This window comes from Microtus oregoni, unplaced genomic scaffold, assembly GCF_018167655.1.
Source record: "Microtus oregoni isolate MIOR12 unplaced genomic scaffold, Mior012 000019F_ref0000042, whole genome shotgun sequence".
Taxonomy (NCBI): Eukaryota; Metazoa; Chordata; class Mammalia; order Rodentia; family Cricetidae; genus Microtus; species Microtus oregoni.
The window spans coordinates 11,577,598-11,604,165 of NW_024543078.1; the positions used below are offsets into that span (position 1 = coordinate 11,577,598).

The 26,568-nt window shown below is 49.8% G+C and overlaps 1 protein-coding gene across 1 annotated transcript in view; it reads left to right on the forward strand.

The window, feature by feature from the left end:
• Window positions 1-26,568, forward strand: part of Vav1 (vav guanine nucleotide exchange factor 1) — a 45,482-nt gene that overhangs the window by 13,159 nt on the left and 5,755 nt on the right. Inside the window, exons 2-25 of the mRNA XM_041669123.1 lie at window positions 4,492-4,608; window positions 5,063-5,121; window positions 5,212-5,280; window positions 5,592-5,700; window positions 5,789-5,884; window positions 7,137-7,205; window positions 7,367-7,470; window positions 8,047-8,146; window positions 10,061-10,156; window positions 10,747-10,815; window positions 10,934-11,020; window positions 11,104-11,189; window positions 11,953-12,085; window positions 14,827-14,936; window positions 15,616-15,717; window positions 16,073-16,170; window positions 16,255-16,277; window positions 16,446-16,491; window positions 17,158-17,294; window positions 17,629-17,694; window positions 19,298-19,329; window positions 21,575-21,691; window positions 23,504-23,591; window positions 25,590-25,704. Of these exons, the coding sequence (XP_041525057.1) occupies window positions 4,492-4,608; window positions 5,063-5,121; window positions 5,212-5,280; window positions 5,592-5,700; window positions 5,789-5,884; window positions 7,137-7,205; window positions 7,367-7,470; window positions 8,047-8,146; window positions 10,061-10,156; window positions 10,747-10,815; window positions 10,934-11,020; window positions 11,104-11,189; window positions 11,953-12,085; window positions 14,827-14,936; window positions 15,616-15,717; window positions 16,073-16,170; window positions 16,255-16,277; window positions 16,446-16,491; window positions 17,158-17,294; window positions 17,629-17,694; window positions 19,298-19,329; window positions 21,575-21,691; window positions 23,504-23,591; window positions 25,590-25,704 (2,128 nt within the window). The remainder of the gene's footprint in view (window positions 1-4,491; window positions 4,609-5,062; window positions 5,122-5,211; window positions 5,281-5,591; window positions 5,701-5,788; window positions 5,885-7,136; window positions 7,206-7,366; window positions 7,471-8,046; window positions 8,147-10,060; window positions 10,157-10,746; window positions 10,816-10,933; window positions 11,021-11,103; window positions 11,190-11,952; window positions 12,086-14,826; window positions 14,937-15,615; window positions 15,718-16,072; window positions 16,171-16,254; window positions 16,278-16,445; window positions 16,492-17,157; window positions 17,295-17,628; window positions 17,695-19,297; window positions 19,330-21,574; window positions 21,692-23,503; window positions 23,592-25,589; window positions 25,705-26,568) is intronic.

Sequence of the window (26,568 nt, forward strand, 5' to 3'; positions counted from 1 at the left end):
TGAGGCCACAGTCAAATGTCGACTGAGACACTGTCATCTAACGGTCCACTTCCCAGGTGGCGCAGCCATGTAGAACCTCAGATCTCCTCCACAGCACTGATTGAGTAGCCTTTCAACATGGTTGTGGTCAAATGATGCAAGAAGTCAAAGAGAACCCACAAGGCCACCATGCCCACTCTTGAAGAGTCCCTTATCGCTATGTTCACTAATACTCTTAGACACACAAGGCCATCTGCTTCAGCATGGCAGGGGATCACAGGAGGGATTACTGCAGTTTCTATGATCACTTGGAGCTGGGCACCATGATGACTATCTTGGAGCCTGGCAGCCATTATCACACTGTTGAAATCACTGTAGATTTATGATGATAACTTTTGAGGACAGAAGAGATAGTGGGTAAAGTGTGAGACCTGAGTTTGGATCCCCAGGACCCGTGTGGAAAGCTGGGAATGTACCTGTAATCCCCCTGCACTGGGGGGCGGAGTCAGCCAGCTAGAGAGCTGTGGCATCAGAGACTCTGTTTCAGTAGAGAAACTGGGGCGTGAACGAGGAAAGCAGTGCCAAACTGCCCTCTGCTTGCACACACAGTACACCTGCACACACATGCACACACAGGACACCTGCACACACAGTACGCCTGCACACACAGAACACCTGCACACACAGTATACCTGCACACACAGTACACCTGTACACACAGTACACCTGCACACACATGCACACACAGGACACCTGCACACACATGCACACACAGGACATCTACACACACAGTACACCTGCACACACCTGCACACAATGCACACATGCACACAAGGACACCTGCACATACATGCACACACATGCACACACAGGACACCTGCACACACAGGACACCTGCACACACATGCACACCTGCACACATAGGACACCTGCACACACAGGACACCTGCACACTCATGCAACATTTCTGATATTTTTAGTGTCTTGCAAGGCCAGCAGCCCCACGTGAATTTGCCATTGTCAGAACATCTTGCTTAGTGTTGATAATGCTATGGTTTTCTACACAATCTTATGAGTCATGTGCCAAGTGTGATAACTAAAAAAAAACAATTTTAGTAGAAATTTGCATTGAGTTTATAGCTCAATTTTGGAAATTGTTGAAACACGTCCTCCCCCATCCAGAGCTCAGGGGACATCTCAGAAGAGGAGCGGGGAAGAATGCAAGAGCCGGACAAGGATGCTGTGATGTCTGTCTTCTGGGCATGACAGTCGTATTCCTCATGACCTGGCCACAGCTGTGGGTCCCTGCACAAGGCCGAGCCAGCAGAGATGCGTGGGCGGCCGGTGCTAGTCCACCCTTTCTGAGGAGCTGTTGATGGTGCACAGTTTCTGGGGGTGAAGAATCATTCTTTGCTGAGAGTGTGGTCACTGGTGGGTTTCTCGTGTTCCTGCGCCACGCCCATATGGGCAGCACATAAATTGAACTTAGTGGACTGTAAAAAACAAAAAGGACATGAAGTTGTGCGAGGACCATGTTGGGGGTGGCTTGGAGGGATTGACAAGGTGGACACAATAATATTTCATTGTATGTGTTTATGAATTCTCAAGAATAAAGCAAAAATTAATATTAAGAGAAAAAGAAATATTGGCAAATACCACTTTCTTCTTTTTTTTTTCAAGATTTATTTATTGTGTATATAATGGTCTGCCTGCAGACAGAAGTTGTCACCAAATCTTATTACCGGTGGTTGTGAGCCACATATGGTTGCTGGGAATTGAACTTAGGACCTCTGGAAGAGCAGTCAATGCTCTTAACCACTGAGCCATCTCTCCAACCCCCACTTTATTCTTGATATTAAAAATATTTGCTTTGTTTTATGTGTTTGAGTGTCTTGTCTGTCTGACTGTCTGTCTGACTGTCTGTCCGTGTGTCTTGAGCATTCTTGGTTTCCATGAAGGACACCAGGTCCCCTGCAGCTGGGCTGCATGGATGGTTGTGAGCTGTCCTGTGGGTGCTGGTCCTCTACAAGAGCAACAAGTGCTCTTAGCTACTGAGACATCTCTCCAGTCCCGATTCTTTTTCTATTGTTTTAAATTGAGCTATACATTTTTCTTCCCTCCCTTCCTTCCCTCACTCATCCCACCCTCCATCTGCCCCCCCCCAGCTCACAATTTACTCAGGAGATCTTGTCTTTTTCTTCTTTCTGTGTACATCCATGTATGTCTCTCTTAGGGTCTTCTTTGTTGTCTAGGTTCTCTGAGGTTGTGAACAGTAGGCTGGTTTTTCTTTGCTTTATATCTGAAAGCCACTTATGAGTGAGTACATATTTGTCTTTCTGGGTCTGGGTTACCTCACTCAGTATTGTTTTTTTTTTCTAGTTCCATCTATTTTCTGGCAAATTTCAAGATGTCATTATCATTATTATTTTTTAACCACTGAGTAGTACTCCATTGTGTAAATGTACCACATTTTCCTTATCTATTCTTCAGTTGAGGGGCATCTAGGTTGTTTCCAAGTTCTCAGCCCCGACTTTTTTTTTTTAAGATTTATTTATTATGTATACAACATTCTGCTTCCATGTATGCCCGCACACCAGAGGAGGGCGCCAGATCTCAGTACAGATGGTTGTGAGCCACCATGTGGTTACTGGGAATTGAACTCAGGACCTCTGGAAGAGCAGACAGTGCTCTTAACCTCTGAGCCATCTCTCCAGCCCCCTCAGCCCTGACTCTTGAGAATTTTAAACATGGACACATTGAGCTATAAACACACCTCCATCCACCCCTCCTGCTCCTTCTGTATCACATCCAATACACTTCCTCCCAACTTCATGTTGTTTTTATAACCACTATACCCGGTTAGTGTTGCCCATGTGTGACATATTCACTGGAGCTTGGCAACCCCACCAATGACCCCATCAATAAAGAGTGATTCTCAGCTGGGCGATGGTGGCGCACGCCTTTAATCCCAGCACTCGGGAGGCAGAGGTAGGCGGATCTCTGTGAGTTCGAGACCAGCCTGGTCTACAGAGCTAGTTCCAGGACAGGCTCCAAAGCCACAGAGAAACCCTGTCTCGAAAAACCAAAAAAAAAAAAAAAAAAAAAAAAGAGTGATTCTCAGGGGTGGGGCCTCCCAGTCTGTTCTGGGGTCAGGCTGGCTTGGTCCCGTACAGGCACCTACAACTGCTGTCAGTTCCCAAGAGATGCTTGTCACACCCGTCAGACAGCGTCTCTCAGCGTCCCTTCTGTCGTCTGGCTCTCGTGGTCTTTCTGTCCCCCCTGAATGGCATTGCTGAGCCTCAGTTGGGATGGCATTAATATAGATGTGTCATTGAGGCCTGGACAGCCAGTCTCTTGTTCTCAGCACAGAGTAATTTTCCTATACGATGCTTAAGTCTTTGGGTTCTCCACACAATCACTTCTCGTTACTGCAAACCCGTCTGCCACCCACATCCTTACCGAGATAACGAATGTGTCCCTCCTCTGTGGCTCTTGGAGCCGATCTCCACCCTCCCTGCTGCAGCTGCCGATAAGTTCCATCACCACCCCTCGCGCGTGGTCTAGAATTTTGGCAAACATTATCTTATCTTAAAAACAACATGTTTAGGGCTCAGAGAGAGTGCTCCGGGGTAAAGGCGCTTGCCACCAAGCCTGATGATCTGAGTTTGATGCCCTGGACCCACATGGTGGAAGGGAGGAACCGATTCCACCAAGTGTTCTCACTTGCTCACACACAAATATATGGGATAAAAATATAACATCTCCTGGCTGGGTGTGGGTGACACATTTAGGCACTCATTACTACCTGGAGGCAGGAGGATATGTAAGTTCAATGCTAGCCGGGGTTACACATGTAAGTTCAGTGCTAGCCGGGGTTACACATGTAAGTTCAGTGCTAGCCGGGGTTACACATGTAAGTTCAGTGCTAGCCGGGGTTACACATGTAAGTTCAATGCTAGCCGGGGTTACACATGTAAGTTCAGTGCTAGCCGGGGTTACACATGTAAGTTCAGTGCTAGCCGGGGTTACATATGTAAGTTCACTGCTAGCTGGGGTTACACATGTAAGTTCAGTGCTAACCAGGGTTACACATGTAAGTTCAGTGCTAGCCGGGGTTACATATGGGGTTACACATGTTAGTTCAGTGCTAGCCGGGGTTACACATGTAAGTTTACTGCTAGCCAGGGTTACATATGAATTTAAGGCAGGCATAGTTTTTGCTTATTATCATTGTCACTGTGGGTGTGGCTGTACACGCATGTGTCACAGCATACGTGTGGAGGGCAAAGGACGACTTTGTGGGTCCGTTCTCTCCTCTCCATGTGGGCTCTGGAGCTCAGGGCCTCGGGACTGCACAGCGGGCACCTCCACCTGCTGAGCCATTCTACTGGTCCTGCTTTATTTTTATTTACATACGTATTTATTTTTATATCTAGTTTCCAGTTTGCCTGTGTGTGTGTCTGTGTGTGCACAGCCCATGGTGTGTTCCATCCTCATTTCTCTTCCCCACAGTTCCTTTGTCTTAAGAACATCCGGACCTTCCTGTCTACTTGCTGTGAGAAGTTTGGCCTCAAGCGCAGTGAACTCTTTGAGGCCTTCGACCTCTTTGATGTACAGGACTTTGGAAAGGTGAGTTGGATTCCCAGTGTCCAGAGGTTGGCCTCAGTCTGTTTCCATTATTACCTGATGTGTATGTGTGTGTGTGTATGCATGTGTGTGTGCGTATGCATGTGTGTGTGCCCGTAGATTACTGCAGGCACTGGTAGCATAGCCAGGTGGGCCTTCCAGGATGCTGCCTGAAGCATGGACTTGGGGCCTGTGGGATGAGTTTAAGGATCTGCCCACCTGCTTGCTGTGTGGCCTAGGCTAAGTAGTTCTGCCTCTCTGATCCCCAGTTCCTCCTATGTAACAAGCTATTGCCTCGCCCTGCTGGAGTGATCACTTGGAGAGGCTTTGCTTGTGGTGTAGGGATGTAGAGGAGAGGCTGAACTATGCTCCTCAAAGTCTCAAGGGACAGCTCCAGTGCTGGGAGCCTGGGAGTGGGCATGAAAAGGGATTCTGAGCAGCTGTGTCCTCTCCGCAGGTCATCTACACCCTGTCTGCCCTGTCATGGACCCCCATCGCCCAGAACAAAGGAATCATGTGAGTAGCACTCAGGACTGTGGGTCTGGGGCCTCCCTGAAGCTCCTGCCCGTTGTCCCCCTGGTCTGCTTATGCCTCTCTGTCTCCCAGGCCCTTCCCGACGGATGACAGCACCGTGGGTGACGAGGATATTTACAGTGGCCTTTCAGACCAGATTGAGTGAGTATTGAGGCCTGATGTGCGCAGGACACAGTGGAGATTGGAGCCTGAGGGGACATGGATCTTTCTGGGGTTTGAGGGGACATGGATCTGCCCCAGGATTTGAGTGACACGCATCTAACTTAGGGTCTTAGGGGTCATGGATCTGTCCTAGGGTCTGAGGGGACACAGATTTGTCCTGGAGTCTGAGGGAACACGGATCTGTCCTGGGGACAGATTTAAAGGCTTGGGGGCATCATGGATTTAGCCTTGACTCTGAAGGGATCTGGTGTGTCCTTGGCTTGGCAACACGGCCTGAATCTTTCCCTCAGTGACACTGCAGAGGAAGATGAGGACCTTTATGACTGCGTGGAGAACGAGGAGGCAGAGGGGGATGAGATCTATGAGGACCTCATGCGTTCGGAGTCCTTGCCTACGCCGGTGCGTGGGTCCGGAAAGGGCTGGGCAGGTGGACAGGGAGAGCACACCAGTAGAGCGCTCCATCAACCTCTGTCATCCCTGTCCACAGCCCAAGATGACTGAGTATGACAAACGCTGCTGCTGCTTGAGGGAGATCCAGCAGACCGAGGAGAAGTATACGGACACGCTGGGCTCCATCCATCAGGTATGCTGTGCCCATGGTCCCTGCCAGGGATGTCTCCTCCCTGTCTTCCCCAAAGCCCAGGCTGCCCTCAAACTCACGAGCATGTGCCACCATACCTGGCTCCATTGTTAAAATCCCAGGTTAGTAGGGGTGGATAAATACACTGAGCAGCCAACTCGGTCATGTGTCAAATCCAGCGATGGGCAGTCGGTGCCTCACACTCTATACCTCAGCTGTTGACTTTGGATTTTCCACTCTCCCCCACCCCTAGGACCCACGAATCCACCTTCTGTCTCTGGGTTTTCCTGTTCTGGACATTTCCTGTCGCTAGCCCCACACTGGGTGGCCTTTGTGTGTCTGGTTCTGTCACCTCGCACAGCATCCTTGAGGTCCCTCCACTGTGTCAGAGCCTGCTCGTCGTTGAGCAGTATTCCAGTGTGTGGAAGAACCACACTTGATCTCTCATCTGCTGGTGGATTTTGATGGTGTCCACCTTAGGGCAATTAGTGATAACTCTGCCTTGGAACCGGGAGACAATTTTTGTATGGACATTTCCTTTCTCTTGATTTTTTCTTTAATGTTTACAAATTTATTCATTTTATTTTGTGGGTGAGTGTTTTTACCTCGGTGTGTGTGTGTTCACCACATGAGGGTTTGGTGCCTGGGGAGGTTAGAAGAGGGTGCTAGGTCCCCTAGACTGGAGTTACAGTTTAAGAACAACCACCTGGGTGCAGGAATCCAACCAGGTCCTCTGCGAGAGCAACAAGTGTTCTTAACCACAGAGCCATCTCTTCATCCCTCAGACTTTCTTTTTGTGAGACGTATGCTCACCGTGTAGCCCAGCTGGCCTGGAAGCACGGGGGTGGCCGGCATGTGCCGCCATGTCTGGGTCTCCATTTCTTTGGTCTGTCTCTTTCTGTCTATCTGTCTTTCTTTTGCTCACCTGCCCCAGTGTGTGTCTCATTCTCTAATTCTATGTTTCTGCTCCTGTCTCTATTTCTGTTTCTGCCCATTTCCATGTCTCTGGTACACTTTAACTGTCCCCCCTCTCTATGCCTCATTTTTATCTCTATGTGGGTGTCGGTGTCCCTCTGAACCATTTCTGTTTCTGTCTCCCTCTCTCTGTCTGTCTCTTTCTTCCTTGCTGTTTCTGTCTGTCTTGTCTGTGTCTGTCTCTCAACCCCTTGCTGTTTGTGTGTCCCCTGCCTTGTCCTTTTTTCTGGGTGAGCTGGTGGAGGATCCTCTTTCTCTTACCTTCTGTGACTCTCCTCAGCACTTCATGAAGCCCTTACAGCGATTCCTCAAGCCTCAAGACATGGAGACCATCTTCGTTAACATGGAGGTGAGCCATCAGGTCCCCAGACCTCTTTGCCTCTTTCCCAGGAAATAGTCTCTGGCTGTAACCTGCCGTGGGGCATGTGTGCCACTCTCTCCTCTCCTGTCACTCTGTGCCTGTGCCCAGGCTTCAGCCCCATCTCTTCCTTCCTCTTTCCCTTGGGGCAGGATCTGCTCTCTGTGCACACCCACTTCCTGAGGGAGCTGAAGGATGCCTTGGCCGCCCCAGGAGCAACAATGCTGTACCAAGTCTTCATCAAGTATAAGGAGAGGTGAGATGTGGCTGACCAGACCCTGAAGGTCACAGCCGTGCCAGAGCGGGAACACTGGGCGGGGTTCTTCACTGAGTGAGGGATGGAGGTTGAGTGAATCCAGGGCTTGGGGGATTCCAGGTGAGGCCTCTGTCCATGACCAGGACCCTAGCCCTTCACTGGGGGTTAACAGACAGGGGCTCTACCCTGACCATGCCCCCAGCTGGCTTTCCCAGCTCTTGGTATTTTTACTTCTGCTGAGTTTCCTCATCTGTGAATCTGCGTGTCCAGGGTTGCAGTGAGGATCGGATAAAGCACTGAAAAAGGTCCTTAGCACAGGGACTGGCACACAGTAGGTGCTTATAACTGTGACGTCAACAACCGTTGGCCACAGACTGTGACAGTTTGGTCAGAGCCTCAGCTGCACTCTGGTTTACTGTCATAGTAACCTTCTGGGAGGTACTGTTGCCAGGCCTGTGTTAGAGATGGGGAAACTGTGGCTCGGGGTTATGCATTTGGATGAAAGAGGCCAGAATGGGCACTTAGATTCCCCAACCTTATAATCATCCTTCTGTGGTGTCTCACCCTGGCCCGCAGGTTCCTTGTTTATGGCCGTTACTGCAGTCAGGTGGAGTCAGCCAGCAAGCGCTTGGATCAAGTGGCCACAGCGAGGGAGGATGTGCAGATGAAGCTGGAGGTGGGGCTGTGCCACCCCTGAGGGTTCCCCCGCTCTGCTCTATGAGTCTCGGGGAGCACGGGACAGACGGAGTTGGGTCCACTTTGCACAGTTTACAATCCTTTGTGTATGGGGTGTGCAGGTGTATATGTGTCTGTCCATTCATGCGTGTGTGTGTGTGTGTGCGCGTGTGCATGGATGTCAGAGGACAGCTTTGGCTCTCACCACTCACCCTGGTTTTTGAGACAGGGTCTCTCACTGCTCTTGAACTCACCTAGTAGACTAGCCTGGCCAGGGAGCCCCAGGGACCTGTGTGTCTCTACTTTCCCAGAGCTGGAATTAAACGTGGTCACCACCATGCCTGATGTGTGTGTGTGTGTGTGTGTGTGTGTGTGTGTGTGTGTTTGGAGGCCAGAGGTTGGTGCCTGGTGTCCCCCATTATAGCTCCCCATCTTATATTTTGAGACATGGTCTCTAACTGAGCTTGAAGCTCACTGATTGACCAGACTTGCAGGTCAGTGAGCACCGAGTATCTGTCTGTCTCTGCCCCCTGCCAACACCCCCTGTCCCAGTGCTGGAGTTGGACATATGTGGCTCTCCACGTGGGTGCTGGGCATTTAAACTCATGTCTTTATATTTGCATGGTAAGCCTTTTTCCAACTGAACCACTCCCCAGCCCCTAGCTGGGGGTCATTGAAGGGAGATGCTTCCAGAGGCCATGCAGAAAAAAGAGATCAAGGAAGACATGACCCTCAACTCTGAGCCTGTACCCCAGTAGAGCCTTGACTTTGGGATGACCAGTCTTGACCCTGAACCCAGCTCTGACTTCACAGTGAGCTCTGATTTTGAGTTGACCCTGAACATCCGTGGTACCCCAACTTTACCCTGAGACCGTGATTCTGGGAAAGCCCTGATGCCAGGCAGTGTGGCCCATGGATTCCTCTCCCTCCCACACAGGCTAAGTCCAGCACAGGAAGCCTCTGTCAGCTCACGGCATCCCCTGACCTTATTCCCTTGTTGGGAGATGCTGCGCTCTGGGTGGACTGTGGCGAAAGGCATGGGAATAGAAAGCTACTCAAATGTAGATCTATCAAAGTGCGCGTGTGTGCGTGTGCCTATGCACATGTGTCCATGCTCACATAGTAGCTAAAAGTCAGCACTGGGTAGCTTCCTCTACCACATTCCAGCTTCTTTCTAATTTAACTTATTTTTAGTTTATGTATGTGTGAGTTTTGCCTGCACGTATGTTCACGTGCACCTCTTTCCGGCAGTGCCTGTGGATGCCGGGAGGCGGCATCAGACCTCTTGGAACTGGAGTCACAGATAACTGAGTCTCTGTGTGGGTGCTGAGAATCGAACCCAAGTCCTCTACCAGAGCAGTTGGTGCCCTTAACCACCAAGCCATCTCTTCAGTTCCTCTTTTACACTTATGCATTCCTTATTGATTTGCTCTCTCCGTGTGCACGTGCCAGAGTGTGTCTGTGAGGGTACCCGGGACTGGACTCAGATTTCAGGTTTGGTGGCAAGCCTCTACCTGCTGAGCCATCTCGTCAGCCCCTGGGCCTCTCACTGGGACCCGAGGCTTGTTCATTTTGTTAGGCTGGTCTTGGGTGAGCACCAGGGGTCAAGCTGTCTCTGCTTTCTCAGTGCTGAGCTCACAGCTGCCTGCACCAACACGCCCAGCTTATTTATTTGTTTTCACTGTGGGTTGTTTCTGGGGATGGAATTCAGTTCCTCGTGTTGGTATGGCAAGCACTTTACAGATGGAGTCATCTGTACTGTGGTGTGTGTGCCTCTCCCCTGCTGCCCTTCCCCCTCTCTGCTGCCTCTCCCCCTCCCCTGCCTCCCCTCCTCCCCCCTCCCCTGCCTCTCCTCCTCCCTTTCACCCCTGCATTCAACTGGTTCCTATCATGCTCCTGTTTTCTGCCCTGCCAGGAATGTTCTCAAAGAGCTAACAACGGCCGATTCACCCTGCGGGATCTGCTCATGGTGCCCATGCAGCGGGTGCTGAAGTACCACCTCCTCCTCCAGGTGCCAGCTCAAGGCGGGGTTCCTGGCTGTGGCTGGGTGCCTTTCTAAACTCCTTTCTCTTGCTCAGTTAAAAGTGCCCGACAAAAACATCCTTAAGGGAGAAAGCGCTTAGTTGGCTCACTTTCCAGGTTATAGTCCACCATCTTGGGAAGTCAAGGCAGGAACTGGAAGCAGCTGACCATGTCCACAGTCAAGGGTGGAGCAAACAAATGCATGTTCCTTCACTTATGCTTGGTGCAATCTCTGCACCAACACCGGTCCAAGACTCAGAACCCTGGGAGTGGAGGCACTCACAAGGGACAAACCTTCCATCTATATGAAGATAATTGAGATGGTCCCCCACAGACACGCACACAGGCCAAGCCAGTGTAAACAGTCTCTCCCTGAGACTCTTCTCAACTGTCAACATGACAATTAAAATGAATCATTACAGCATCCTAAGCTGTGACTAGAGGATAGGGGAGAGCTGACTTTGAGGGGTTAGCTTTTGGGTCATGCCCCAGTCTCTAGAAAGCCCTAGTGGGTCAGCATCAGTTTTTCTGGGGACTAGGTCCAGGCCCAGGTGACATCTAACTCCTTGGTCCACACAGGAGCTGGTGAAACACACGCAAGATGCTACGGAAAAAGAGAACCTACGACTGGCTTTGGATGCCATGAGGGTAAGGGACTGGGTGCAACCTCTCTGCCTCCTGGTGGGGTTGATCCTTTACTGCCCATGGAAGGAACTGGGCCAGGGGTGCAGGCAAGAAAGACTGTTTTACCGTGTCCCATTCACAGGACCTGGCACAGTGTGTGAATGAAGTCAAGAGGGACAACGAGACGCTGCGGCAGATCACGAACTTCCAGCTGTCCATCGAGAACCTGGTGAGGGGCGGAGCTGGGAGGGCTAAGGATGTGGACCCACAGGCAGGGGATCATGCTTAAACCTCACTCTACCCACTGTGCAGGACCAGTCTCTGGCCAACTATGGCCGGCCTAAGATTGATGGCGAGCTCAAGATAGCCTCAGTGGAACGGCGCTCCAAGACGGACAGGTGGGTGGAGCAAAGTTGAACCTAGGGAGGAGCAGAGATTGTGGGTGGGTCCAGTGCTTAGGTGGAAGGTGGAGCGGCTTCAACATGAGTCCAGGGTGAGTAAATGCTTGGGCAGGAAGTGGAACCTGATTTCTAGACAGGTGGACGAGGTCAACACACACTTGAGGTGAGCCTGTGTAGGGCCAGGGTCTCTTATTTGTAAGAGAGGGTCTTACCATGCAGCCCTGACTGGCCTTGAACTCACAGCCTCCTGAGAGCTGGAATTAAAGGCAAGAGTACCATAGTTATATGAGGCCAGGTATTTAGACAGACAAGTAGGTAGGGTCAGCATGGATCTAGGGTGCAGTCTGGCCAGAGAGCATGGCTAGATGCCTAGATACACAGCTAAGATGAGGGTCAAGATATACCTGAAGGATTCTTGGTAGGGCCAGCTTCCTGAACAGATGTGTGAGCAAAGTCCCTAGATTTGGAGAGGAGCCTGGATCAAGTAGGCGGTGGGGCCCGATTGATAGATGGAAGGGTTGGTGGAGTCACCTTAACTAACTTGGAGCCTCCATCGATGTGCGGTTGAGCGAGGTTGGATAGGGCTGCGCCAACTTGGATCACCTGGGTGAGGTTAGGACACGCTGCTGAGCTTCTCTGAGTTGGTCAAGGTCAGGGCGAGAATCCAATGCAGGACGGGAGAGGCCCCAAAGATGGGGGCTGGAGCGGGAGAGGGAAGTTGGGAGGGGTCAGACCTGGCCCCTGACCTGGCGCCTTGCAGGTACGCCTTCTTGCTGGACAAAGCGCTGCTCATCTGTAAGCGCCGCGGAGATTCCTACGACCTCAAGGCCTCGGTGAACCTGCACAGCTTCCAAGTTCGGGATGACTCCTCCGGGGAGCGAGACAACAAGAAGGTGGGCTCTGTCATAGGCAGCTTGGCCTTGGGGTTGCCTGCATGTGGGTGTGAGAGAGAGAGTATCTAACTATTTACTTTTTAATCTTTTCATTTAAAAGTTCTGTTTTGTGTGTTTGTTGGAGTCCAGAGGCAAGCTCAGGTGTCATTCCTCAGGGGCCATCCACCACCTCTTGTTTTTTTTTTTTTCCTTCACACTGGCTGACCAGGGAGACCCAAAGAGTCACTCATCTCTGCTTCCTCAGTTCTAGGATTACAAACACAAGACATCACTGCACACACACACACACACACACACACACACACACACACACTACTTTGAGATGGGGTTTCTCTGTGTTCTAGCTATCCTGGAACTCCCTCTCATTAGACCAGGCTGGCCTCGAACTCACAGAGATCTGCCTGCCTCTGCCTCCATAGTTCTGGAATCAAAAGCGTGCACCACCACCGTTTGGCCACTCCTGATATTTTTAATGTAAGTTCTGGGGCTTGAACTCAGGTCCCCGAGCACTTTATGGACTGAGCCACTGCCCTAGTCCAACACTGAACCCTTCAGTATCTGCATCATTCTTCTGGGTGGTAGGATTGAGGCAGGCATGGTCTTGGTGTTGCAGGCTTGTAATTTTAGCTACTTGGGAGCCTGAGGCTGGAGGACCCAAGTTCAAGGCCTGCCTGGTTAACAAAGTGAGTTCAAAGTCAGCTGGGCAACTTAGTGAGCTCCTATCTCAAAAGAAAAAAAAGCAAAAAAGGATTATAGGATGTGCTCAGTGGTTGAGCGATTGTGGGAGGCCGTGAACTCGTTTCTATACTGCTAAAACAATAGTAACTACAAACTAGAAACAAAAACCTCTAAAGACAAAACAAACAACAAACATCGACAACAAAAGAAGCAATAAGCCCAGGTGTTGTCCCTCTGCCATCACAGTTACATTATAGCAACTACGGATAAAAAGGAAACAGATTCTACAAAAAAAGTAGCACCGGTCCCACACAATGACCGGGGTGGGAGAGAGGGAAGTGGGCTATTCAAGATTCCATTGGTCAGAGTGTGGACTTTTTGAGTTGTATGCCAGGCTTTTTCTTTGGTGCCACCAGCCAGCTCCCAAATCGTGACACAGAGACTTATTAGTTTTGAATGCTCGGCCTTAGGTTTGTTTCTAGCTGGCTCTTTTAAGGTACCCTGTTTCTCTTTATCTAGTTTTGCCTCGGGGCTTTACCTCTTTTACTTTCTTGCTCTCTCTATTTCTGGCTGACCGGTGGCTGCTTGGCTTCTGGCCCCAAGTGTCTCCCTTGTTCTCTCCTCTCTTCCTCTCATCCCTCTTTCTCTTGAGTCTAGATCTCTCCTATTTATTCTGTCCCCCTGCCATCCCTCCGTATCCTTTTTCCTGCCTAGCTATTGGTCGTTCAGCTCTTTATCAGGTGCCTTAGACAGGCAAGGTGAACCAGAGGCAACACATCTTTACATAATTAAACACACATCCTTCCCTTGCTAAACAAAGGCAGCAACACACCTTTATACAGAGTAATATTCCGCAGCATAAACAAATGGAACACATTTTTGCCTAGTTAAAATAATATTCCACAACAGAGTTGAAATCTCCCTCTTTGATCAGCTCTCTCTTCCTTTCCTCTCTCTCCCTCTACTTGGAGGATGAACACACAATGACTTGGTGTCTTTCTGCAGAAGGCTGTGTGTGACTGTGGGCTTGTGGATGTGTTTGGATGGTCTGGACAGCCTGTGTGAACACAACCATGTGTATGTCCAGCAGAAGGTTGTGTGTGGCTTTGGGCTTGCAGATGTGTTTGGATGGTCTGGACGGCCTGTGTGAACATACCCATGCGTATGTCTAGCAGCTAGAGCAGTTCATCACCTTGATGGATGAGGGACAGGTGGGATGTAGTCCTGCCTTCTGCAGGGGTTCAGTCTGAGATCTCTTTCTTGATGGATGAGGGACATGTGGGATGTAGCCCTGCCTTCTGCAGGGGTTCAGTCTGAGATCTGTTTCTTGATAGATGAGGGACAGGTGGGATGTAGCCCTGCCTTCTGCAGGGTTCAGTCTGAGATCTGTTTCTTGATGGATGAGGGACAGGTGGGATGTAGCCCTGCCTCTGAAGGGGTTCAGCCTGAGATCTGTTTCTTGATGGATGAGGGACAGGTGGGATGTAGCCCTGCCTTCTGCAGGGGTTCAGTCTGAGATCTGTTTCTTGATGGATGAGGGACAGGTGGGATGTAGTCCTGCCTTCTGCAGGGTTCAGCCTGAGATCTGTTTCTTGATGGATGAGGGACAGGTGGGATGTAGTCCTGCCTTCTGCAGGGTTCAGCCTGAGATCTGTTTCTTGATGGATGAGGGACAGGTGGGATGTAGTCCTGCCTTCTGCAGGGGTTCAGTCTGAGATCTGTTTCTTGATGGATGAGGGACAGGTGGGATGTAGTCCTGCCTTCTGCAGGGTTCAGTCTGAGATCTGTTTCTTGATGGATGTGGGAAGGTGGGATGTAGTCCTGCCTTCTGCAGGGGTTCAGTCTGAGATCTGTTTCTTGATGGATGTGGGAAGGTGGGATGTAGTCCTGCCTTCTGCAGGGTTCAGTCTGAGATCTGTTTCTTGATGGATGTGGGAAGGTGGGATGTAGCCCTGCCTTCTGCAGGGTTCAGCCTGAGATCTGTTTCTTGATGGATGTGGGAAGGTGGGATGTAGCCCTGCCTTCTGCAGGGTTCAGCCTGAGATCTGTTTCTCCACGCACAGTGGAGCCACATGTTCCTTCTGATCGAGGATCAAGGTGGCCAGGGCTATGAGCTGTTCTTCAAGACGCGGGAGCTGAAGAAGAAGTGGATGGAACAGTTTGAAATGGCCATGTGAGTTTCCTTCTCCTGTTGCTTTGTTCGCTCTCCACACCACAAAATCAACAGCAACAATGAGCTAAAAACAAAAGATAAAAATGAAAAACCTAGAACAATAGCGGCAACAACAAACGAAAAACAAAAGGACAAAAATAAAGAACCAAGGCCTCATCATCTTTCTTCTCTGCCTTTTCCTTCATTCTCGACTCTTTCTTCTTCCGTCCTCCGGTTCTTACTCCATGTACACACTCCACTCCCACTTTCCCGTTTTTTTCTCTCTTTTTATCTCCTCCTCTTCCTCTGCCTCCTCCTCTACCTGCTCTTCGTTCTATTGAGGTGAACGTTACATAACAAACCCCAAACATCTTGTAGCTACAATTCCATGACACTTAAACACTTGTGAAACCTGTAATTACCACCTCTTAGCTCAAAACCCTTTCACCATCCTCAGAGGAGACCCTGTACCCCTTAGCCATCACTCTCCACCCTTCTCTTAGCCTTTGGTGCCCGCCCACCTGCTTCCTCTCCCTGTTGATAGTCACAGCACCTTGACTCACAATAGCCTGAAGGTGGATGCAACTCAAACATCCACGCATGGATGCCCAGATATACTGCCATGCCTTTATTCTGAGAATGCTCTTCATCCATGTGCAGGATGACGTATTGGTTCTTTGCTTTCAAATTCTCTTTCCAGCTCCAACATCTACCCAGAGAATGCCACAGCCAATGGGCATGACTTCCAGATGTTCTCCTTTGAGGAGACCACTTCTTGCAAGGCCTGCCAGATGTTACTCAGGTGTGTATGTGGGAGACCCTGCGCCTGGGGCTTGCTCAGACTTCCCTCTGTAGAGAGAGAGTCTTCACTAGTCACTCTCTTGACTTCGCTTGAGAGAAGGGAAGCCCTACTGTGGTCCATTACTCCTCTTCCACCTGTCTTCCTTCTCCTCTCCCCCCTCATCCTTCTTTTGGATAGTGTCTGCCTTAGTAGCCCAGGCCAGACTTGGATGCACTATCTGCTTCATCCTTCCAATGCTGGGATGACAGGGGTCCATCACCAAGCTTGGCCTTTGCTTTCTTTCAAAGGACACGTGTTGGTGCTTAGGGTACCAGTAATACCCCATGACTCCCCCTTTATCTCTCTTGTATTCCAGAGGCACATTCTACCAAGGATATCGCTGTCATAGGTGCAGGGCACCTGCACACAAGGAATGTCTGGGGAGAGTGCCTCCGTGTGGCCGCCACGGGCAAGGTATTTCTAGGCCAATGTGAGGGAGGCGGGCTGCTTCTCTGTTGGGGGATTTTCTTCTGAGCTATGTACTTTTCCCTTCCGTAGATTTCTCAGGAACTATGAAGAAGGTAAGATCCAATTTCATTCTGTACTTGGGAAGTCATAGAGGCTCATGAGAGAGGAACCAGGAGACCCTAGAAATGGGCTTTGCCATCCTTGGCTGGGCAAGTACAGTGAAGCACTAAAGATTCACCTGGCTGGGAATAGGTATCTACTTCCGCCATCTCTTCCTCTAGGACAAGCTACATCGAAGGGCCCAGGACAAGAAAAGGAATGAACTGGGTGAGTGTGCAGAGTGCTGTGAGGGAGCAGCTGGATGCTACTCCAGGAGTGGGAGGAGGCAGACCACATCTCAAGCTGCTCACTGGGTGAACTAGGCAGGGCTCCACCCTGACTATGCCCCAGCCCCTCACTGGGTGAACTAGATGGGACTCCACTCCCTGACCATGCCCCTAGCCCCTCACTGGGTGAACTAGGCAGGGCTCCACCCTGACCATACCCTCAGCCCCTTTGGGGGATTCTAGAAGGGACTCCATTCTGACCATATCCCCAGCCCCTCACTGGGGATTCTAGGCGGGGCTCCACCCCTGACCACACTCCTAGCCCCCTCACTGGATGAAGTAGGCAGGGCTCCACCCCTGACCACACTCCTAGCCCCCTCACTGGATGAAGTAGGCGGGGCTCCACCCCTGACCATGCCCCCAGCCCCTCACTGGGGGATTCTAGGCAGGGGCTCTACTTCTAGTCCGCCCTGTGTACATTGCCTAATGTGTACACTGCAGTGGGAATGCTGGGACCTGGGGTGGACACACTTGAGTAGATGCTGCTCAACTTGAGTTCTAGTTTCTCCACACCCTCATCACCACTTGGTGTTATCAATCTTATTCAATTTAGATGCAGCTTTAGTGCTCTATCAACCACGTTGTTCCATTTCCTTCCACCCTCCAGGTCTGCCTAAGATGGAAGTGTTTCAAGAATATTATGGGATCCCTCCCCCGCCCGGAGCTTTTGGAACTTTTTTGCGGCTCAACCCTGGGGACATTGTGGAGCTCACTAAGGCAGAGGCTGAGCACAACTGGTGGGAGGTATGGACGGTGGCTGTAGGAGGGAGGGGCAAAGGATGCGTGCAAGTGCTGCAGAGGGCTCAGGGCTCCATGTCGTGAGGTTCCGGAGTGGGTCCCCGTGCGACAGGGTTGGCCACCTCCTGGGAGCTGGAACTCCCTGGCAGCTCTAATGGCCACACAATGTCTTTAATTCTATGGGTTAATTTTTTTATCTTGGGGTGCTTGGGTGGATCTCAGGACCTCAAGAGTGCTAAGTAACCCCCCCCCCGTGTCACACACACACACACACACACACACACACACACTAATGGATACCTATTAATTCTGCTCCTGCGTTTGTCTCCTGCTTTTCTAGGGAAGAAATACTTCTACCAATGAAGTCGGCTGGTTCCCCTGTAACAGAGTACGCCCCTATGTCCACGTGAGTGCCTCGTTCTGGATTGTGAGGGTCAAGGGTCAGGTAGAGGTCTAGCAGACAGACCCATCTAGGGAGGTCACCTTGAGATTCCCCCAGGGGTCATCCATGTCTGTCTTGCCCCTACCCATCCTGTCCACATGGCAGGTCACACCTTGCTGAACCAAGCAACCCTGGAGTCAGCATGCAATTGCTAATTGTGGAAGCTTATTGCTTTTTCTGTGAGAAAACCCACACTTTTCTTGGGGTGTTGTATGGGACAGGCAGAGGCCCAGAAGGTGGGCCAGTCCCTGCCTTCTTTCCTAAGTACTGAGCCAGGTTCTGTGAAGTCATATGGCCTCCTTCTTCCTGGTCATGCTCCTGATGGGCAGATCTGTCATTTCCTCTTCAGCAGTTCCCTGTTCATTATTAATTTTTTTTCCAAAAAATTACAGTTTTAAAAATCAATTCTTGGAGCATTTTGTACATATGTACAATATGTTTTGATCATATTCAGCCACCATTCATCCCCCTAATTCCTCTCAGATGCACTCATCCCTACCAACTTTGTTTTCTCTTCCTTCCTTCCTTCCTTCCTTCCTTTTTTTTTATTTTAAATAATTCTGAGTTATCCAGGCATGGTGGCACATGCCTTTAATCCCAAGACTTGGGAGGTAGAGGTAGGTAGATCTCTGTAAGTTTAAGGACAATCTGGTCTACAAAGTGAGTTCCAGGTTAGCCAGAGCTAGACCTGTGTCTATACGCCCGCCATGCTAGGCATGCATCTATACGCCCGCCATGCTAGGCATGCATCTATACGCCCGCCATGCTAGGCATGCATCTATACGCCCGCCATGCTAGGCATGCATCTATACGCCCGCCATGCTAGGCATGCATCTATATGCCCGCCATGCTAGGCATGCATCTATATGCCCGCCATGCTAGGCATGCATCTATACGCCCGCCATGCTAGGCATCTCTCATATCATGTAGACTTTTGTCCATGATTGAAGGAAATGAATACCATGCCTGGTGTCCTAGTTTTATTTCTATTGCTGTGATAAAACACCATGACAGAAAGCAACGTGGGGAAGAAATCAGCTTATGATTCCAGGTTACAGCCCATCACTGTAGGGAAGTCAAGGCAGGAACTTCAAATGCTGCTCACATCACACTGACAGTCAAGATCAGAGAGAAATGGCTGCGTACTCGACTCAGTTTATCCTCCATATACAATTCAGGATCCCTGTCCTAGAGAATGATCCACCCATAATGGGCTGGGCTTCCTACATCAGTTAACACAATGAAGAAAATCTCCCACAGACACATCCACCGGAAGCTTGATCTACAGTCTCTCCTTGAGACTGTCTTCTCAGGTGATTCTAGGTTGGGTCATGCTGGAAAAGTAGCCATCACATTTGATGTGAGGCTAATAAATGTGTATTATATGTGGTATATAAACACGAGGGAAGCCAATTGTGTCCTAGGGTTGTTTCCCCATGAATAGCACAGTTCCTGGAACATGGCACCCATTTAGCAGATGCTAGTGGAGTGGATGTGAGTGGGTGTCCCTGAAGTCTTCCAGGTAAGGGCTTCTTCTCTGAGTCTGGGTTTTTGTCTGTGTTCCCAGGGCCCTCCTCAGGACCTGTCTGTGCATCTCTGGTAAGTACAATTACATTTCCTTATTTTAAAATGGGGTTTTGTGTATGTGTTTGGTGTTTGGGGGGTGTCAAGGGAGAACTAAGGCTGAATGTGGAGGCTTTCAGAACAATTGTTAATTTATTATTTGGATCCCAAGCACTTCTGAGTTTACCCTGAGCTAAGAGCTGCTGGGGAGTGACAGGGGAAAGGAAGGTGACTCTGGGCCATTACAAAAGTCACAGTGACAGTCAGATGGTGGTGGTGATGATGGTGGTGATGGTGGTGATGATGGACATGATGATGGTGGTGATGGTGATGGTGGTGATAGTAAGGGTGATGAAGATGTGATGGTGGTGATAATGATGGTGATGATGATGGTAGTGATGTTGAGAGTGATGATGAGGGTGATTGTGAAGGTGATGATGGTGGTGGTGATGATGGTAGAGATAGTGATGATGGTGGTGATGATGGACATGATGATGGTGGTGATGGTGATGCTGGTGATGGTAAGGGTGATGAAGATGTGATGGGGAGGGTGATGATGATGGACATGATGATGGTGGTGATGGTAAGGGTGATGAAGATGTGATGGGGAGGGTGATGATGATGGTGGTGGTGGTGATAGTAAGGGTGATGAAGAGGTGATGGTGGTGATAATGATGGTGATGATGATAGTAGTGATGATGAGGGTGATGATGGGGATGATGGGGTGATGGTGGTGATGATGATGGTGTTGCTGGTCATGTTGATGGTGGTGATGGTGGAGAGGAGAGTGTGACTGTGGTGCATGTGATAGTGGTGGTAGTAGCTGTGGTGAGAGTGACAGAGACGGTAGTGGTGACAGTGATGGTGGTGGCAGTGATGATGACGGTGATTATATAGAAATAGGTTACATTATGTATACCCACAATATATAAAAATGTAGTTAAATACATATAAAATTATACATTACATGTAATTGTGTTATTCATGCTACATATATAATAATAATAGACTTTACATATAGTTACACATATAAATATGGATGCTTCAGCATGTATTGTATAAGGAGACAGACATGGCCAGTGAAACAGCTCAGTGGATAAAAGCACTTGCTGCTAAGCTGGGGGACCTGAGTTCAGGGAGCAAAACAAGCCTTTGCATCCCTGGTGAGAGGAGAGGACTGGTGCCAAGCTCCATAGGCAACACAACAGCCATAAAGACATTGAAAGGACACAGGTAATCACATCACAATGCACTCATATTTACATCTCTATCCAACACAACAGCCATAAAGACATTGAAAGGACACAGGTAATCACATCACAATGCACTCATATTTACATCTCTATCCAACACAACAGCCATAAAGACATTGAAAGGACACAGGCAATCACATCACAATGCACTCATATTTACATCTCTATCCAACACAACAGCCATAAAGACATTGAAAGGACATAGGTAATCACATCATGCTATAGTTATATTTGCATTGGTATTTGGTAGTTTTTAGTGCATTCAGAATAGACTGTAGTCTTCACCTCTGGTTCCAGAACCTTCTAGCAACTCCCCAATCCCATTCCTACAGGCATATTTCTTCTGACTAGCCCCAGCATCCATGAGTCTGTTTGGTCTCTGGACCCTCCTGCTGTGGACATTTCCCACATGGAGTCCCATACTGTGTGGCCTTTGGTGTCTGGTTCTTACACTGAGTGTGGTGTAGGTCACACTGTGGCCCTGGTTTCATTCCTTTTTCAGTTGACTTTTTCTGGTTTTTAAAACATTGCATTAAATACTATTAATTTATTTTTGGGCTTCCCTTAAATATTCTTTTTACACTTATTTGTGTATGTACATGTATACATATGTATGCTTGTGCATGTATGTGTGCATTTGTGTGTATGTGTGTGTGTGTGTGTGTGTGTGTGCAGGTCAGAAGATGTGTGTATGTATGTTTGTTTGTGTGTATGTATTTGTGTGCAGGTCAGATGACAACTTGCGGGAGTTGGTTCTCGTTTCATCCAGAAAATTTCCTGGATTGAACTCAAGTCCCGAGGCTTGGCAGAAAGTTCCTTTACTTCTGAGCCCTCTTGACGTCCTTTCTCTTAACCTTTGCATATGAGGCTGACACCCCACTCCGTTTCAACCCTGGTGCTCACAGAGATGAATGTCTAGTGTGAGCTCGGGGAAAATGCCCATCAAAGCAAACAGGGACCCCCAAAAGCCTGAACTGCACCCCAGTCCTTCACCCCTTGGCATGACTGACTCAGGTCTGTCCCAATAGGTATGCGGGTCCCATGGAACGAGCAGGAGCCGAGAACATCCTCATCAACCGCTCTGACGGGACCTACCTGGTGCGGCAGAGAGTGAAAGATACAGCGGAATTCGCCATCAGCATTAAGTAATTTCTCCCTCCCTGCCCATGCCCCTCTGACCTGGGCGCCTCCTTCTCTGCTCATGCCCCCTCTGACCTGGGCTCCTCCTTCTCTGCCCATGCCCCTCTGACCTGGGCTCCTCCCTCTCTGACCACGCCTCCTCTGACTTGGGCTCCTCCCTCTCTGACCACGCTTCCTCTGACCTGGGCTCCTCCCTCTCTGACCACGCCTCCTCTGACCTGGGCTCCTCCCTCTCTGACCACGCCTCCTCTGACCTGGGCGTGCCAAGGATGTCTAGGCTTTTACCTCAAGAAAGTGTATCTGTCTACTTGCACCTTTTATTGAACTACTGCATTCTACAGATTTTTCTCTCCATTACCTTGTCCCCTCTTCTTTTCCCCTCCCCTTGCATTTTTTTTTTTTTTTGCTTCTCCTCTTATTTGAGGCCAACACTTTGAGCTTTGATGTGTGTGTTAGCTGTGGTATTTGTCTTCCTGTGTCTGGCTTATTACGCTTCAGAACATCCCCCACTTCCTCTGTGTTGTAAAGGACAGAATATCATCCTTTCCATGGCTTGATCAATTCCACTGCATGTGTCTGTCATAGTTGCTTCATCTACAGACTCCTTAGTTGATTCTGTGTCCTGGGTGTTGTTGACAGTTCTGCAACCAACACAGGCATGTTGGTGTCACACGGATATGCTCACCGCTTGTCCTTGGCATATGAAATCTAGCTGCTTAGGTCTCATGGACTCCATGCTTCACCGACTTGTGTCCTACCATTGAACTGTGACTTTCCCTTGCATTATTTATTGTGGACATGTATGTGGGCATTTACCCATGTGTCCACATGTGGAGGCTGTAGGCTGAGGTCAGGTGTTTTTAAGAAATTAAAAAGCGCATTTATCTATTTGTGTTGTGTGAGGGCGTGTCTGCCACGGCCTGCATGTGGTGGTCTTTGACAGTTTGCGGGGTCAGGTCTCTCCTTCCACCGTGCAGGTCTCAGGGATTGAGCTCCTGTTGCTAGTCTTGTGGAAACCCTTTATGCATTGAACCATCAACAGCCCTTGCTTGAGGTGTCCCCCCGCCCCCCCGCCCCTGAGACAGGCTTTCTCTGTACAGCACTGACTGTCCTGGAACTCACTCACTCTGCAGACCAGGCTGCTTCCTGAGTGCTGGGATTAGCTGTGTGTCACCACCATGCCCAGCGTCTCTTTCCATTTTTGTTGTTCTGTAATTCACCACGATAACAAAGCCCCTTTTCTTCCCATCCTTCCTATTCTGCCATCTTTTGTGGGGAGGCATGGTGGTAGGGGCACGGGGCTGTGGGGAAGGCCACCCACATAGACCGACCTGGTGAGGGCATTCTCTCAACTGGCGATCCCTCTTTCAAAATGACTCTAGTGTGTGCCAAGTTGATGTAAAACTAGCCAGCGCAGAGATGAGTGCTGGGTTCACTTTCTCTTTTCTTGTTTGGTTCAGAACTTCAGTCCCTGGGATGTTGCCACCCACATTCAGGGTGGGGCTTGCCCTGTCAGTTAACTCTCCCTCACAGACATGCCCAGAGGCTGTCTATGGTGGTTCTGGGTCCTGTCAGGTTGACACTCAGGATGAGCTACCTCAGGGAGAAAACAAACAACAGATAGAAAAGAGGAAGAACAGAAGGCTTAGAGTAGCAGAGACCCGGAAGGGGTGGATTGCACTGTTCCCGTCTTTAGATGTGAGGGCTCCCCTTCCTCTAAGGAGTCCATCTTTGGGGCTTCTAGCCTGGGCAGAGGCATGGGAGAGATCCTCAGACTCAGGACTCAGCCATCTGATTTTCCCTCTCCCTTGCTCCAGGTATAACGTCGAAGTCAAACATATTAAAATCATGACGTCAGAGGGGCTGTACCGGATCACGGAGAAGAAGGCTTTCCGGGGCCTTCTGGTAAGGGCCACTGCCCCCACCCCCACAGAAGCCGTTCAGAGCGCATGAGGCCTGTGTCTGCCTCTGTGTCTCAGGGTCCTCACTTTGTAGTGAGAGAAACCCTTCCCAGGGAACCACCGACTGTGAACTCATCTCCGTAAGGACCCACAATGTGGAACAGACAGGACAGGATAGTGTCAGGTGCTCACAGTGGAATTTGTTGATGTCCAACAGACTGAGCTGGGGAGAAGGTTTATGGATAAAGTGTCTGAGAGCCTGAGTTGGATCCCCAGAACCCATGTAAAAGCCGGGTATGGCGGTGCTTGCCTGTAACCCTAGTCTGGGGAGTTGGAGACAGACAAGAGGATACCCAGGGCTTGCTGCTGAGATTGGTAGGCAACCAGGAAGTTCCAGGCTCTGTGAGAGGCCCTGTCTGAACATATACGGTCTCCGAGTGTGATAGAGGTGGACCCCTGAAGTCCACCTCTGTTCTCCAAATGCATGCCCATACCCCACACAGATGTGTGCAAACTCACCCCACCTCCAGTCAGCCCACCCTCTGCCTTCCTGTTCCACAGGCTACCAGAGCCCATAAGGTTACAGGTCTCCAAACTGGCCCCTTGTGACCCGAGCGACTGCCTGTCTTGTTGAGAATTTATGAGCGGGCGTTCATGGTGGTTGGTGTACCGTTAATTCTTTTTATCTCCCTTAAGGCATTTAAAACTGATTGGTGTAAGTCACGTGGGCCTGACCCATGATCAGTAGACTTTTGAAAAAACTGAGGACATGGACAGAAAATTCACAACTTAAAAAATTACATTTTATTTATTTACTATTTGTGCGTGTGTGTGTGTGTGTGTGTGTGTGTGTGTGCGCGCGCGCGCACTGGACCTGTGAGGGTCAGAGGACTCTGTTGAGTCAGGTCTATCTTTCCACCATCACATGGGTTCTGGGGCCTGGGGATGGAACGTGACCCACTGAGCCATCTCACTGACCCTGCGCACCAATTTTTTTAAAAAAAATGATACTGGCATTTTTTAGCCTGGAGTTCTTGAATGGGACACTGGGTGTTTGTGAAACACCCTTGAATTCAGGCCCTGCTGATTCTTTGTCATCAGTATGAGCCATTTGTGGGAGAAATACCCATAAATCCAACAAACCGGGAAGCCGAAATCAAATCTAAAGTCTTTTGCGGAGGTCAGATCTGAGCTACGAATCTCAGCAGCCACTCATGATTAGTGTCTCTGTGTCTCTGGTTCTAAAATGAGAGCATGCCGGCAGGATGACTCCGTGGGTAAAGGGAACACACGTGGTGGAACGGGAGAGCTGAGTCCTGCAAGTTGACCTCCGACCTTCATATGCTCTCTGTAACCCCCCTTTCCAGCATGCTCAACGCTCAGGGTTCCCCGGAAGCCTTTACACTGGCTGGTGACTACGTGATTATTAGTTTTAAAGGCGTGCGTGGGCACCGACGGGAGGCCTTGACTTTGGTGAACCTATTTGTTAAACTTGGCAGGAAGTAAAATGAACTGGCTGCTTGGAGAAGCGGCCTTAGCCTGAGGTGGTCTACTGTTTACTCTGTTCACTGCTGTGACCAAACACCTGGCGAAGAGGGATGGACAGGTTCTTCCAGCTTAGGAAGGCTGGGGACTGTCCTGGAAGGAGGCCTTGTCACACTGCGTCCTTAGAGAGACCAGGGAGATGGATTTTGGTGCCCAGCTTGCTTTCTCCTTTTCATTCTCCCTGGGGTGGCAGCCATGGGTAGTGCCACCCACATTCAGGTGGCTCTTCCCACGTCATCTAACTCAATGCAGTCAGGCCCAGAGGTTTGCCTCTTGGGTGAGTCTAGGTCCTTCATACGACCCATCGCAGGGCCCCTTCTGCAGACCATCCTTGCTGTTGCAGTAGAGGACGGCGTTCCCCATCACAGGGAGCTGATTGGACTGCGGACGAGAGCTACACTGTGCTCTGCTGTGGGCTGGCCAGCGGGATAGTGACTGTTCTGTGTTATTTTCCCAGGAACTGGTGGAATTTTATCAGCAGAATTCTCTCAAAGATTGCTTCAAGTCGCTGGATACCACCTTGCAGTTCCCTTACAAGGAGCCTGAGAGGAGAGCCATCAGCAAACCGCCAGGTGGGAGGATGCCCCAGGCTGGAGGATTGCACAGCACCTTCTCAGGGTTCCAGGGCCGGCCTGCCCCCCTTTTGGTTTTAGTAACTATTTTCCAAATGCTTATTTACGTGACTTTGTGTGATGTTGGAGGTTTCTCCTTTTATTTGTTAAAAGACTCGTTTCTCTGTGTGTCCTGTATGTTGCATGCGTGTCCTGTATGTTGCATGCGTGTCCTGTATGTTGCATGCGTGTCCTGTATGTTGCATGCGTGTCCTGTATGTTGCATGCGTGTCCTGTATATTGCATGCGTGTCCTGTATGTTGCATGCGTGTCATGCATGTCGCATGCATGTCATGCATGTTGCATGCGTGCCATGTATGTTGCACGAGTTTCCTGTATGTTGCATGCGTGTCATGTATGTTGCATGCGTGTCATGTATGTTGCATGTGTGTCCTGCATGTTGCATGAGTGTCCTGTATGTTGCATGCGTGTCATGCATGTTGCATGCGTGTCATGTATGTTGCAGAGCAGGTGCTGGGTTCACGCGCGTCCGTGGGAAGAAGAGTGAGTTTAGCCTTTTGTGACTGCAGGGGCATTCAACCTCTCAGGACGGAAGCACTTTTCCTTGGCTCAGGCATTTTTATGTTGCTCCATATTTACAGTCTACCTGGTTGATCTCCATATGTTCAGAGCAATCTGAATGATGTTTCCAAAAATACAATGACAAGTGTAAATTCTTGGTTCATGGGGTATCCCAGTTTTCTGGTTTCCACAAACCAAGCTTGCATAGGCTTTGTATTCTCGGCAAACTATCAGATAGGATTCACATAAGGTGACAAGAGGTATCTGCTAAACAAAAGATGGATTAGGGCCAGGTACTGGCAC